The 13,443-nt window shown below is 53.0% G+C and overlaps 6 protein-coding genes across 6 annotated transcripts; 3 read left to right on the top strand and 3 right to left on the bottom strand.

The window, feature by feature from the left end:
* Positions 1 to 586: 586 nt before the first annotated feature.
* Positions 587 to 3,291, bottom strand: BKA58DRAFT_432057 (uncharacterized protein; the record flags this gene model as incomplete). The annotated part of the gene is made up of 3 exons (XM_046173115.1): positions 2,407 to 3,291; positions 657 to 2,355; positions 587 to 597 (listed from the first exon to the last, which is right to left on the bottom strand). Exons 1-3 carry the CDS (start codon positions 3,085 to 3,087, stop codon positions 587 to 589), a joined length of 2,391 nt encoding a protein of 796 aa, XP_046021436.1. The 5' UTR covers positions 3,088 to 3,291.
* A 458-nt stretch (positions 3,292 to 3,749) lies between these two features.
* On the bottom strand, positions 3,750 to 6,708 carry BKA58DRAFT_392611 (DNA replication regulator SLD3-domain-containing protein). Its single transcript, XM_046171019.1, has one exon. It carries the CDS (start codon positions 6,672 to 6,674, stop codon positions 3,969 to 3,971), a length of 2,706 nt encoding a protein of 901 aa, XP_046021435.1. The 5' UTR covers positions 6,675 to 6,708; the 3' UTR covers positions 3,750 to 3,968.
* Positions 6,709 to 7,120: 412 nt separating this feature from the next.
* On the top strand, positions 7,121 to 8,757 carry BKA58DRAFT_44367 (major royal jelly protein-domain-containing protein). Its single transcript, XM_046174002.1, has 2 exons — positions 7,121 to 8,150; positions 8,200 to 8,757. The coding sequence occupies exons 1-2, from the start codon at positions 7,361 to 7,363 to the stop codon at positions 8,679 to 8,681; spliced, it is 1,272 nt and encodes a 423-aa protein (XP_046021434.1). The 5' UTR covers positions 7,121 to 7,360; the 3' UTR covers positions 8,682 to 8,757.
* Positions 8,758 to 9,126: 369 nt separating this feature from the next.
* On the top strand, positions 9,127 to 10,975 carry BKA58DRAFT_368342 (2-oxoacid dehydrogenases acyltransferase-domain-containing protein). The gene is made up of 4 exons (XM_046168939.1): positions 9,127 to 9,378; positions 9,433 to 9,536; positions 9,585 to 9,656; positions 9,706 to 10,975. Exons 1-4 carry the CDS (start codon positions 9,198 to 9,200, stop codon positions 10,879 to 10,881), a joined length of 1,533 nt encoding a protein of 510 aa, XP_046021433.1. The 5' UTR covers positions 9,127 to 9,197; the 3' UTR covers positions 10,882 to 10,975.
* Positions 10,976 to 11,205: 230 nt separating this feature from the next.
* On the bottom strand, positions 11,206 to 11,720 carry BKA58DRAFT_443778 (Prefoldin; the record flags this gene model as incomplete). The annotated part of the gene is made up of 3 exons (XM_046174007.1): positions 11,206 to 11,368; positions 11,458 to 11,624; positions 11,691 to 11,720. The coding sequence occupies 3 exons, from the start codon at positions 11,718 to 11,720 to the stop codon at positions 11,206 to 11,208; spliced, it is 360 nt and encodes a 119-aa protein (XP_046021432.1).
* A 457-nt stretch (positions 11,721 to 12,177) lies between these two features.
* On the top strand, positions 12,178 to 13,298 carry BKA58DRAFT_323097 (ceramidase; the record flags this gene model as incomplete). Its single annotated transcript, XM_046167898.1, has 4 exons — positions 12,178 to 12,276; positions 12,328 to 12,514; positions 12,567 to 13,071; positions 13,118 to 13,298. 4 exons carry the CDS (start codon positions 12,178 to 12,180, stop codon positions 13,296 to 13,298), a joined length of 972 nt encoding a protein of 323 aa, XP_046021431.1.
* Between the last annotated feature and the right edge of the window lie 145 nt (positions 13,299 to 13,443).

The raw sequence follows: 13,443 nt of genomic DNA, 5'->3' as shown, positions 1-13,443 counted from the left end.
CATGAACAACGCACAGCAGACTGTATTTTGCATGCATGTAATGTCTTCGTGACGGTGTTTGGTGGGGCGCTCTCCCCAAAGTTGGAGGCAATCCTCCCATGGATCTAGGTTCGTGACAGCCTCGGGAGGGGTAAATCTCGCGCCGACTCCACCCCGTCGTTCCACCGTCTTCTGACGGCTTTCTAGACACGGGCGCTGACATGACTTTGACACTCGGTCAGGCCCAACGTGCTGGGTTTGTAGATCGGTAGATTGGTTCTCGCAGCCCTACGTACATGGATGATGGGCATGTTAGATTCTAGAGCTAACAAGTACTTGCAAACGCTTGAACAGAAAACGTGTCCACATACACCGGAGTCCTGTGACCCCGCCGCTGCCTCCCGGGTATCAATACACATAAGAGAAATTATCTATAGTTCCAAAGTCGTGACTTCCTACAAAAAAAAAGACACTGCAAACCTGCCAAAGCAAAGGAAATGGTGAAGTCGAAAAGAAAGTAGGGAATGTCCCAAATTACACATGATAGGGAGTAAGCTCGTAAAAGGTGGAAACGAGTGACGCTAAACCGCTACAGTCGAGTTAGACATTACCGTAAGTCTGAGAAAGGAAAGTTCGAGGGCTAACTGCGGAGCATTAGAAGGATTGGTCATCTGCACCATCCTCGCCCTCGCCATTAAGTATTTTGCGGGCTTCATCAAGTCTTCGTCGCCATGCTTTGCGTTCGTAGGCATCGCCGTAGGTGTGCTGTAGGTTAGAGCACACATTCTGGATGCTTGCAGCAAGGCCGTAGATGAGCTGCGTCTCTTCCTCGCTGAGTGCTACCCGTGGCTCGTCTCTGGAGCCTTCTGTGAGGATGGAGTATATCCTCGAGGTTTGGAGTCCGCTGGCAAGCTCTCCGGGCGAAGACGAGCCACGTGATAGTGACCTCTGCGATGGAGACGAGCCATTGGCACGTCGCATGTTGATTGCTGAATCAGAACGCAGAGAGAGGAGGCCGTTCTGTGTCCCTGGGCGCGAGAGAGATCGGTTCTGGTTGGACAGTATCTGCTGAGAGAATTGATCCATCTGCTCGTTCTCTTCCTCATCGTCGTCGTTCTGTTCTTCAGCTGCAGTCGCAAACGTGGCTACAGTGGAGACTGAGTCAACGCTAGGATTCCGCTGGTGGAATGACGCTCTCTTCTCGCCAATGCCGAGTTCCTCCGTTGTCTGGACAGCTGTCACGGGCCGCGTAGTTGCGGCAGAGGAGCCCGAACTAGTACTCGATCGGCGATCTTCTACACTGTAAGTGCCCATGGCACTGTGCAAGAAGAAGGTCTCGTAGTCGAACGCATCTACACGGTCCTCGTGTCGCTCCGTGACTGGCATCTCGTAGACGGCGTCCTCGTATACACTCTCCGGATCGGGTACGTCATCTCCATTGACCGAGACAAAGTCTGACTCCTCTGTCTCGTCCGCATCTTCGTCTTCGTACGGTTCCGGATTGTTTGATTCAACCTCGGCCTGGTCGTATGGCTGGACAGGGTACGCGTGTCCGTTGGCCGCGCTCAGTTTGCTGAAGTGCGTCACTAACTTCTCGCCGTGCTTCTGGGAGTTGGTGGTAGTGGCCGTCAAGGGTCGCTCCTGTTCTTCGTACGGGTCTGTCGTAATGCCCAAGCCAGCATTTGTCGATGTGCTTCTTGGGTGCCATGTCTCGGAAGACGTAAAGGGGCTCGGTGCGCGTAGACTCTGTATGCTTCTGCGTCGGAGGTGGTCTTCTTGCGCCTTGAGCTTCAGACTGGAGATTCTACCCTTGAGATCGTTCATCTGGTCACGGAGACCACTCGCTGCAGATGTGGAGCGATGCACCCTCTGTCCGTCCTCATCCTCTGGTAAAGTCTCCAGCGCAGTTGGGGATCGTGAACTTCTCGAAGCGGATCTTGCAGCATACTCGCGTTCGCTACTGTTCCACGTCGAGCGAGGATTGCGGAGGTGCTCCACACTTCGAGACTCTTTGATGGGAAAACGTCCCTGACCGTAGCTTTCAGGCGACCACGGACCGCTCGTATGGCCGAATGCACTCGACGCACGCTTGTTGGATGTAGTCCGGGTCAGGTACGAGTATGAAGGCGTGAAAGGAAGTGGCACCGAGGTCTCACTCAGCCCACGTGCATGGCTGGGGCTACCGTTCGGGGTGAGGAGCGACTGTCGATAAGAATTGATGCGCGGAGGAATTGGTCCCATGCCCGCATACAGTCGCCGGTCCCGATCGCGAGTAGCCGCTACATGCGAAGTCAAGTCGGAAGATGTGTTTCTCGAGTGGAACGTGGGTGACACGACCAGTGACTCTCGTGCACCACGGAGGTTTCCTTCCATGACCTGTTCCCGTTAGCAATCGTCCAATACGTGGCGGCATCAAGAAGCGCATACGTTCAGCCGCTTCTTCGCATTGGCCAGGATTATCTCTGCCCTCCTACTCAGCGCAGCCGACGAGTATGGGTCGTCTTCGTCGTCACTGCCACTGGCGCGGTCGTCACGCCACCGCTCGCTGCCCATGCCGTTGCCGGCGTCGCTGTCCCGGGTGTGGTGGTTGCGCTTCTCCTGCTCTTCGAGGTCCACACCACTGTCCTCAAAGTTGTCGTGGCTGTCAAACCCCGGCCAGTGCTCGAAGTCTTCGCTGAATATCGAGCTGGAAGTAGGGCTGATCTTGTGCTGATCTTGCCCGTGCCAAGTGCTCGGTGAATGGCTGCTCAGGGCATTCTGGATGGTAGGCGACGAAGCGAGGGCATCGTCACGGGCAAGCACACTCTTAGTAGCCGCCTCTGAGTCGGGCATGTTGCGCAGCGTGGAGCGCGAGGACTGTGCTGATAGGGACGGGGATTTTGTCTGTTGTGAGGCGCGGCGCCGGCCCTGCGGTGCGGAACTTAATCTGACTCGGCTGGAGTTTGCGTGCCTGTAAAGGTCGGACGGCGAGGGCGGGCGCTCAGCTACGGGCGGAGAGGCAGCGCGCTCAAAGTCGGCCTCGAACGAGGGGAGGATCATGCCCGCATCGCTGAGGGTTGGCGAGCGCTGTCCATGGGGCGCAGGACGGGAAGCTGCAGCGACAGCCATGGCTACCTGCAGTGGTCCAGTTGGGTCGGCTACCTTAGCTTGGCTGCAGTACTGAGCATGTTCGGGGTCCGAGGTTTTGCGACGTGAGCTTCCAGTGTGATCCAAGTCGGTAGTGTAAGGGCAGGGAAATCAGGACTCGAGAAGTGAAAGACACCAGACGCGTCTCTCTCTGATTTTCATAATTTCAGCGTGATTAGGCCTTTGGACAGACGGCTGCATGGGCCAGCCGGCAACTGGAGGCGTCTTTAGGGGCACAGGCTAAGGGCCGACTGTTGGTGATCCCCGGCAAATTACCATCGCGGCCACGGGTGCGCTGCGCTGTGATTTGCTGTCTCTCCTATCCGGCGTGGGCCCAAGTCGTCTACTGCAAGGGACGCCGGCTCTAATATACGCTATAGCGACGATCCCTGGTTCCTCACGGTACGGGTACCTGTCGCCTCACACGATCACACAATGGCATCGCGTCGCGGGCAGATGCAATTCCCCGAAACAAACACTGTGGAACGCTTCACGGACACGATACACAGACACGCGAAAGAAATCCTCTTTCGTTCCATTGTCGCCCAGACCAGCCATCGTCACCGCAGGCGTGCGCTGACCACAAACTTGTCCTCTTCAAGTAAGCATAGTCTGCACTTTATGGGGACACGGGGGCCTGAGCTTGGAACGTGTGCGAGAGCATATATTTGAGCTTACTACGCTGTGCTGGCCTCTTAGTAATTACCCAGGGGAATCATGAACCGTGTAACTACACCGTCGTCTCGTACGCCAACGCAAATTCCAGAACGATGTACACGCCGCCCAATGCTCCGATGCATACCAATCATTTCTATGCTCGCTAATTCGGTGCCATCAATGTGTAACAATCTCGCATAAGTATATCAAAAACCATCATCATCGTCGTTCCATCCCAAGGCGTCATATATCGATGGCTCAGCATCATGCTTGTTTGCGAATGCGAGTGCGATCGGGGCAACCTTATTCGCTGTTGCAGACGCGGGCTTGGTAGGTGTGGCAGCAAACGCAGCAGGTGCAAATTGGGCGTCATTAGGAGGCGGACTACCTGTAGGTTTGACAGGAGTTTCGAACACATATGATTGTGCAGGACCCCTGCCTTCAGTAGAAAACGCCGTCGCCTTGAATGGAGTTGCAAAGATCTTCCTCCTAACCGAGTCTGTAGAGAATGGTAGGCTGTTTGGCGCCTTGGACGGTGTCTCGGCAATACCGGACTGCGCTAGACTTCGAGCCGTCGTGTGGCGGTGGCGGTGGCCCGTTGCCGGCACCATTGTAGCTGGTGGACGGACTCCAGAGGACGGCACGCAGAACTCGCTGGAGGGGGGCGCTTCCCCTCCGGGAGGTCTAACGAACGGATCGTAATGGTGGTGGGTTGGCGTCTGCTCAACCAAATTCTTCGTCCTCCGCCCAGCCCGGGGTGTCGCTGACACCTGAACGTCTCTGATGGTCTTCCTCACAGTGACTGTTGGCTTTCTCGACTTATTGGGCAAACCGAGACCACGTTGCTCGATGTCGGCAATATAGCCACCAGCAGCTAGTCCACGGTTGGGCTTCTTCAAAGCTAAAATAGCCTCTTGAAGGTCTTCCTCCACACGTTGCTTGTGCTTTATCTTAGCTGATGCTGCAGCCGAAGGCTCAGCGAGATCAATTTGACGACCCTGCAAATGTCGGATCTGGGACATCGATTGCCGAGCGCTCTTAGATGGACTGCGTCGAAAAGGGATGGCTGAAAGAGGTACCTCGCTGCCTTCTCGTTTGATGCCATCCAACAGCGCGGAATCAGTGGCAGACCGGCTCAAGGACGGTGTTATTCGCTCAGTCGTCCGTCCCGTGTTGTCGGTAGCGACTCGGGCTAACGATCGCCGTGACTTCTTTGCCTCGGGTTCTTTCGAGCTGCCGGATTTGCGTGAGGTGAGCGGTGGCCTGACAGCTTTCCGTTTTGTCGGTAAGCTATGTGTGGGCCCGCCCAGCTTCTTATTCACCATCAGCGCCTGCTCTGGTAACCGATTGATGTAGAAGGGGATGATGACTTCAACGCAGAAGCTGTGCAGGCGGTCGTTCGAACCGTTTCGTCCAGATCCATCGGGTCCGTCATGTTGTCGTGACGGCTTTTCATCAAAATCTAGTATACCTAGTTCTTCCGTAGCATGCCAGATGCAAAGCTTGTCCAGCAGCAAATCCAGTTGTAGGTTGATGTCATCAAGTTTGTTCTTACGCTTCTTCGATATCGGCTGCGCGGTCTGAGCTTGACTTCCATCTGCGGTAGCTTGTTGCTCTGATGGTTTCTGCGTAGAGAGCGTCTCTAGTGCAACGACTTCGAGCATGAGGATCAATTGAGCGAGCGTCTCGCGAACCCGCAAATCTCCAATGCGCCTCTTGATGCGCTGATCTAGAGTCTCTGGAGCCGTACTATCGCCACTTGGCAATTCCGACTGCCACCATTTCCTGACGAATGCCTCCTCCTGTGGGTATACACCCTCCCGGCTGAGCTTCATATTCTTCTTTGACTTCTTCGGCTTGCTGACACTTGGGACGTGCTCATCATCCGAGTAGCTTCCGGGCGGCATCTCCTTGATCAAGGATGGTAATTTTTCGTGATATTTCTTCTCGCTGGCCTTTGGACTCAGCAGCATAGTTCTTAAGAATGTGACAAGTTCATGCGTAGGCGGCGCTCCTTCTTCGGCTGAAGTAAATGTGTTCCGGATTCGAGTGATTGGGCCCTTCGCTAGATATGCCAGTGAGGTCTTGGACATGTAAATTGCATCTAAGTATTGTTGGACGAGTAAGGCAAGTTGCTCTTGTGGTGATGGCGCGTCCGGCATGGGCTCTAGAGGGAGATCCATGGGAATCGTATCCAGGTGCTCGTTCTTCGGGGCTTCCAAAGCCAGGTCCGATTCGTTTGCATGCTCTTTCTTTATTCCTGGTTGTAGCCTGGGTCGCATCATCGTTATTCGTGCCCGTCTGGGTGGTAGCTCAGTGGTGTGCGTCTCCACGACGGCCTGTTGCCACCATTCTCCTTGTACGGCCGCATTCGTCTCTGTTCCGGGGTGTGTTGGCAGCCTCTGGAGGTTGCTGGGGTCCCACAGGTCTGTGACATCTTTCTCTTTGAGCCAGCCTGCAAGCTTGCATATACTATAGACGCGTGGTTTCACTCGCTCTATGGCGTATAGTAGATTCTTCGCCTCGAAGCGTGCGACGAGTATCTTGGGGCCTGCATATTCTTGGCTGTCATATTCTTCGTCTTCCAATACATCGATCTGAGCGGCGAAGAGGCTGTTGGGGGCGAAGTTTTCGTCGGCGAAAATGTCGAGGAAGTTCAGAGGCAGCTGGGAACGCCCAATGACTCGTACGGGTCTGAAGGTGGCGGTTTTGTTATTGTACAGTGAGCCAGAGTGCTCTCTGATCGTGAACGGCTTGGTGAAGGCTCCGAGACCGCAGAGGGAGTCTCTCGTCTGCTTCGAGGGCAATGAGGCCTTGGGGTCGTCGCGTTTGGCGGCTAGTCGTAACAACTGCGTGGGCGTCTCAGAGGCTGAATATATCATTGTCTTCGTTTGCAATGCGTAGGTGGACATCGGAACTACGCATGGCTACCGGTGTCGTCTGTTGTGAGTGTTGGCGGTACCTAGCAGACGCGTTTCGGCAGTCGCGAATCACGAAGGGTCGTGCGCCCTCTCCTTCCGCGCCAAAACGTCATTCCCGCACCATCATCTCGATCGATCAGCCCACGACTAGGTTTAGGACGATCCGGATGTCATTTCATCACCAAGTGTGGTTTTAACTTTCCGATGTTCTTCTGCTGGGCTTGAGGACTAATTGCCTGCATTGTATGAGATGGGAGTCCGATGGCACGCGTTCACAACATCGCGCAATGTTTGCACACGTTCATACCTCTCAACATTAATCAATGCATTGCGACATGCAGCCTACATTATCTCCGGGAAACCAGGTACCCCTCTTTATCCTCGTGGATTACCTGGACTTTACCGTGTCTCCATGCGGTTGGTAACCAATAGATACGTAGCTAACGCGGAGGTCATGGTTTCCCTCGGGCCCCTCAACAGACGGACGCGGGAAGGAACCATGGGACCTAGAAACGTTATTTCAGTGAAGCTCCTCGACTTCTCTCATCTCTGGGTGTAAGACTTCACGTTCGACTGACACAGTTGTGAGAACAACCGCCCGTTGCAACTTTCTCCATATAGCCTCGAAAACCCTGCAGCCTTTGAAAAGTCCCGAGGTCATTGTTGTACCCCTCCAGATGAGATTCATAGGACTGGCCCTGGGACTTGCTCCCATCTCATTAGCATCGGACTACTTTGACACCTCGTCAGGAGACTATCATCCCTTCGCTCCCGGATATACGATTGGCGCCTATCCCCAGGACTTCACACTCGTTGGCCCACCTCTACAACCTATCCATGACTCCCAAAAGCCCTCCACTGGCCTGGCTGTCGATTCCGCGCACAACCTCTACCTAACATATCCTCGTAATTCGGGCCAGACACCGAGCAACGTGGTGGTTTGTACATCGTTCAACGACGAAGAACCATGGCCGAACGCAGCTATCCAGAATTGCACTGCCGATCAGGATCCGGCAACCTGCTTCATCAACGTTCAGAACATTGTTCGAGACGACCGAGGGAGGCTGTGGGTAGTGGATAGCGGTATCCCAGCCAACGCTAGCCCAGACACCAATGCGCTATTTAGAGGTGCAAAGCTCATGAGCTTCAATGAGACGACGGCAGAGCATCTTCAGACCTATGTGATACCCCAGAATCTATTGTCGCATCGAATGAATATGAACGACATGCGTGTCAATACGACTTTGGGTGGTCGAGAAGGATATGCTTTCATCACAGATGCTAGTAAGAACAGCTCGTTACTAGCAGTGGATCTCGAGAACGGCGATGCGATACGCAGACTCTTTAATACAAGCGTTGTTAGAGCAGACGAGAAGTACGTCGGTTCATACGGCGGCGAGCTCATCTACACCTGGAATGGCACACAGAAAGGTCATCTTACGACGGCGGCAGATGGTATCGCCTTGGGTAAGTAAAAGTGAGCGGATGTGTGCTCACATCACTAACGGAATCATAGCATCCGGCAACTTCTACTGGGGCGTTCTAGCCTCCCGTCGCTTTTATTACATTTCTCAGGAGATTCTAGTCGACCAAAGGTTGACAGATGCTGAAACCCTCGCCGCCGTACAGAACCCAGGTCAATGCGGTTCTGAGCAAGCTGGTTTTAGCGCTGACGATCGGGGCCGAGTATACATCGCAGCGAGTGAACAGAACGCGATATACTACGTCGACACACTGGAAACCGAAACCAACATGACAGTTAACGGCAATACACCTGGAGGATCTGGTCTCATTCCACCGGACGACTATGTAGTAAAGACGTTGGTGAGGAACGCGATGATTCAACATGCCGATTCTATGGCTATCTTGGATGGATGGCTGTATTTCAACTCCAATCAGCTGACATTAGGTCCCGGGTTTCAGTACAACAACACAGATAAGAGGAGAGGCCCTTTCCGTAGCTTCAGACTGTGGGTCGGGAGGGGCCCAGCGGTGTAGCATGTAAACTTGTACGTGTGTGGCCGTTCCGAGTTCGATACCGTTGCCGTTGTAGCTATACTCCGAAGCAATTTTATAATGTATGGAGGACAGCTCAGATTGAAGTCTTGTTCCATGTGTACAATTTCACACATCGTGACGTTCAGGTAGTTCATGAATATTGGAGAAATCTTGTCGTCATAGGGTGCGTGTAGTACCTCCTCGTCAAAGGGTCGTGAGAGATTAGAGAACACACTTCATGACCACAACCTTCTGATCTCATGCGCCTGCAAAATACCAGTCATTCCAAAATGTGAGGCTAAGTGCCGTTGTACCCACGAGATTGTGTACACGGACCCCGTTTCCTTAACCCGCGATACGCTATACCGAAAGCCCTCTAGTGGCTTACCCCAGCTTCCACTTGTGTCATCGGCTGCGGTAACTGTCGGCTTTGGTCGTTCACAATACCAAACCTCGGCGGCAGTACATGAGAATGTTTCTTTCACAGAAAGAATCTGCACACAAATCACATCCACCATGAAGTCATTCGCCAGCAGAGAAGCGTCCCGCGTGTTTTCGCGCCCAAACCTCGCCCACCGCACGTCAATCATTGCACCCAGGAATGCAAACATTCGCATACACGAGCAAAGAAGAGGGTTCCGGGGAACAAAACCACTATTGGTGGTCAAGCCTTACCTTTTGGCAGATATTGGAGAAGGTGATTAGACGAATAAGAGATGCTGGTGGCTGGGGCTAATCATGCTGTGCCCAGGTATTACCGAATGCCAGGTTATCCAATGGTTCGTAAAGCCCGGCGCGCGCGTCGAGCAATTCGACCCTATCTGCGAAGTACAGTCGGATAAAGCATCTGTAGAGGTACGTGTCGTCTGGGATACAAGGAGGGCGAGGACTAATTTTCGGCAGATCACCTCGCGATTTGATGGCATCATCAAGAAGTTGTACTACGAGGCGGATGACATGGCGAAGGTCGGAAAGGTAAGCTTGAAGTCGAAACGTAATACCGAATATTAGCTGATTCCAGAAGCCTCTAGTAGACATCGATATTCAAAGCGACATCTCTCCTGCCGACGAAGCCCTGCTCAACGGAGGATCAGGCAAACAAGACGACGAGGTCCTACTCACCGGAGGCGGCGGCACCCAAGAACAGAAAGCACATAGTCTTGCAGATCCACAAGAACAGGAGATCGAGCTTGGCAGGAATGACACAAAGGCTGCGGCTGAAGACGTGCCTGGATCAGATCAAAGCACGAGTCTACCATCCGAACCATCCAAAACACAAAGACAACCAGGAAAGCATGCGTCGCTCGCCACACCAGCTGTGCGGCATATGGTCAAGGAGCACAAGCTCAAGATCGAGGATATAGAAGGCACAGGACGGGAGGGTCGTGTACTCAAAGACGATGTACAACGGCACGTCGAATCGATGAAGCAAACCACCACAACACCATCGGCAACCTCAACCCCAGCCCCTATGATTACACAACAACTGGAGGACCAAGTCAAGCAATTGACACCAGTCCAGTCTGGCATGTTCAAGCAGATGACCAAATCTTTGTCCATCCCCCACTTCCTATACACCGACGCTATAGACTTCAGCTCACTTACGTCGCTCCGCAAGAAGTACAACACAGGCCGCGAAAAGCCAGAGCGGATAACGCCGCTACCAATCATCATCAAGGCCGTATCGCTCACGCTACAGCAATTCCCGCTACTCAACTCACATCTCGACACTACGACGAACCCAAACAAGCCACAAATCATACTTAAGGGAAGCCACAACATCGGCGTAGCAGTAGATTCGCCGGCGGGCCTCCTCGTCCCCGTCATCAAGAACGTACAAAACCACAGCATTGCCTCGTTAGCCCAAGAAATCCAACGCCTCAGCTCGCTGGCACGCGCTGGCAAGCTCTCATCCGCCGATCTCACTGGCGCAACCTTTACAGTCAGCAACATTGGTAGCATAGGCGGCGGTACTGTGGCACCTGTCATCGTTGGACCCCAAGTTGGTATTTTGGGTATCGGAAAAGCGAGAGTAGTGCCGGCGTTTGGGGAGAATGAAGAGCTAATCAAGAGGGAGGAATGTGTGTTTAGCTGGAGTGCGGATCATAGGGTTGTGGATGGCGCGTATGTAGCGAGGGCGGCGGAAGAGGTGAGGAAGTGCTTGGAGGGTGTTGAGGCGATGCTTGTTAGGATGCGTTAGGGGTGAGAAGTAGGTGCATGGTAAAATCGAAACAAATAAGTCAATTTGCACCTGCACGAATGTCACTCAATCATCTTTTGAGACACCTCGTCATAAACCATTCGAAAGTGCCATGATTGCCATCCACGACATATTGAATCTGATGCCGTATCGCAATTATCCTCATGCTATCATGTGTAGACTAAAATCTGGTCTTCGCCATTAGCTTTTGCACAACTCGATGGCAAGAGCAAGCATCTGGACAGACTCCTTCCAGTCTTCTTAACTCCTCGTTTGGATTTTCTGTATCGATCTCGTATCCATGACTGGGCAATGACAGCACACTCAAGCAGCGCCCTTGAGCACCTGCTCTAGGCTGTTCTTACTGTTCGTATACGTCTTCTCCAGATAATCCTCCTTCTTATCCAGATTCGTCATCTCCTTGTTCAACGCCTCACTCTCCTCCTGGAGTCTCTTCTGCACATCCGGGATAGGCGTGCAGACGAACCTACCCATAATAGTTATTCTCTCTGTCTCACTCTATCTTCCTGCCTCCCCCGCAGCCGCGAGGGGCAAATATCGAGAGATGCAACTTACATCTTGCCCACACCCTCATACACCTTTGTCTCTGTAGGCAGCGACGAGACTTCCGAGGAGGTGAGTTGCAGCATACGCCCCTCTCGTGTCCGGGCGGCTTTCTGTTGTTTGACAATGACGAGTTGTTGTTCGGCGAAGGCCTTCTTTTGGCTGATTTCTTGTAGGACCTGGGTGTTTCGCGCGTTAGATCCCCGCTCTTTTCTTTATCCATCGCATCGCAATGATTGACGCACCTTCTGCAAGGCCTCGTTTGACATGGACATGGTGGGCGGAGATTTGTTAAAGTTGACGATTGGCTCGTAGGTCTCGTGAGAGCGCTGGCTTGTTGCTGCTTCTCAAGCTTTCTCGGTTCGGCAGTTGCGAGAGACCCTGGGCGGACGTGATTGGTTGATTGGATTCACACCGAAAACTGCTGCGCGACCTCGGGAGCCAAGCTTTCCGACGTGTGCGAGAGGTATACGTCGGCGGTAGGAATGTGTACTGGGGTTGTTGCCTTTTGCGCAGTAATCCTTACTGTTTGCCCACGTGTGGCGTGGTAGTCTGGCAGCCTATCGTTGAAGCATGGGCCTTTCTTGTCGCAGATTGTCGCTCTCCAGTCTTTCCTTCCGCAAAAGCCGGGACTAGATACAAGCTTGATAGCGAGGTTAAACACCTGCAGTTTCTCTCTCCTTGAATTTCTCGCTTCTTTCTTTTTCTCACTTCGAGATTTACAGAGTGAAGATGGCCGCGTTCTTTTCCCGTCTACCGTCGATACCGTACCCGCCGGAACAAGATGGGTTCTTTTCCCCGGTCACCTCCACTCTCGATTGGTGTGAAGAGGTTAGTTGAGAGGATTATTGCGCTGTAGAAGCGCATGCTAACCGATTTAAGAATTATGTAGTCACGCAGTACTCTGCAGAGATCATCAACACGCTCACGAACCTTCTGTTCATGTACCTCGCAGCAAAAGGCATACGCAATTGCTTAAAAAACGGACATGACACCGTCTTTCTCGTGGCCTTCATTGGCTATCTACTCGTTGGAACTGGGAGCTTTCTCTTTCACGCGACATTGAAATGTATGTCCGCTGTTGATTCAAATGTTGACATGCAGTACCTGATCCATATTAGATCCTATGCAGCTGGTAGATGAGCTTTCGATGATCTACACGACTTGCTTGATGAACTTTGCGACGTTTTCTTATGGCAAGTCAAGACTGTACTCTACCGTCCTCGCAATTGGACTCGTGTCTCTTGCCGCCTTCATTACGCTCTATTACCACTTCCTACAGGACCCCACCTTCCATCAGAACGCCTATGCAATCCTCACAGCGATTGTTCTGTTCCGCGCGATGTATGTAATGGAGGTGAACATTCGCCCGCGCTTCAAGTCCAAGGAGAGAGAAGCAGCGAACCCGCGGCCGCACGGAGGTGTGAAGGCGGTACAAGAGAGAGAAGACGTGCGCGACCAAGAGATTCTCAGTAAGATGTGGCAGATGATTGCATTTGGTCTCAGTATCTTCCTGGGTGGCTTCGCTGTCTGGCACCTCGACAACGTGTATTGCTCGCAGCTGATCCAGTGGCGGAGGGAGATTGGTATGCCCTGGGGTTTCGTGCTCGAGGGTCATGGCTGGTGGTGAGAATTGCACCTATCTTAGAAAGACGAAAGCTCACAATACCAGGCATCTCATGACGGGAACTGGAGCTTACTACTACATTGTATGGGGTGTATGGCTGCGACACTGCCTCAACTACAGGCAGGACGAGTATGAGCTCTACTGGCCAAACTTCTGGACGATGCCGCAGGTTGTCAAGCGACAGGCAGGTGGTCATGCAAATGGCTCAATGAAGAAGAAGCTATAGGCGGTGACGACGTGGAGTCTTGGGCAGGATTAGGTTCGCGTGTCAGGGAGGATTTATGCATGTGCTTTGCAAGATCAGCGTTGTGCGGTATTCCGCGCTGCGAACAACGATACGGATAGGCGAATTTGATAGGGGATGGGATGTG

This window comes from Alternaria rosae (genome assembly GCF_020736505.1).
Source record: "Alternaria rosae strain MPI-PUGE-AT-0040 chromosome Unknown BKA58scaffold_10, whole genome shotgun sequence".
Classification (NCBI taxonomy): Eukaryota; Fungi; Ascomycota; class Dothideomycetes; order Pleosporales; family Pleosporaceae; genus Alternaria; species Alternaria rosae.
This window is presented reverse-complemented; position numbering and strand designations above follow the sequence as displayed.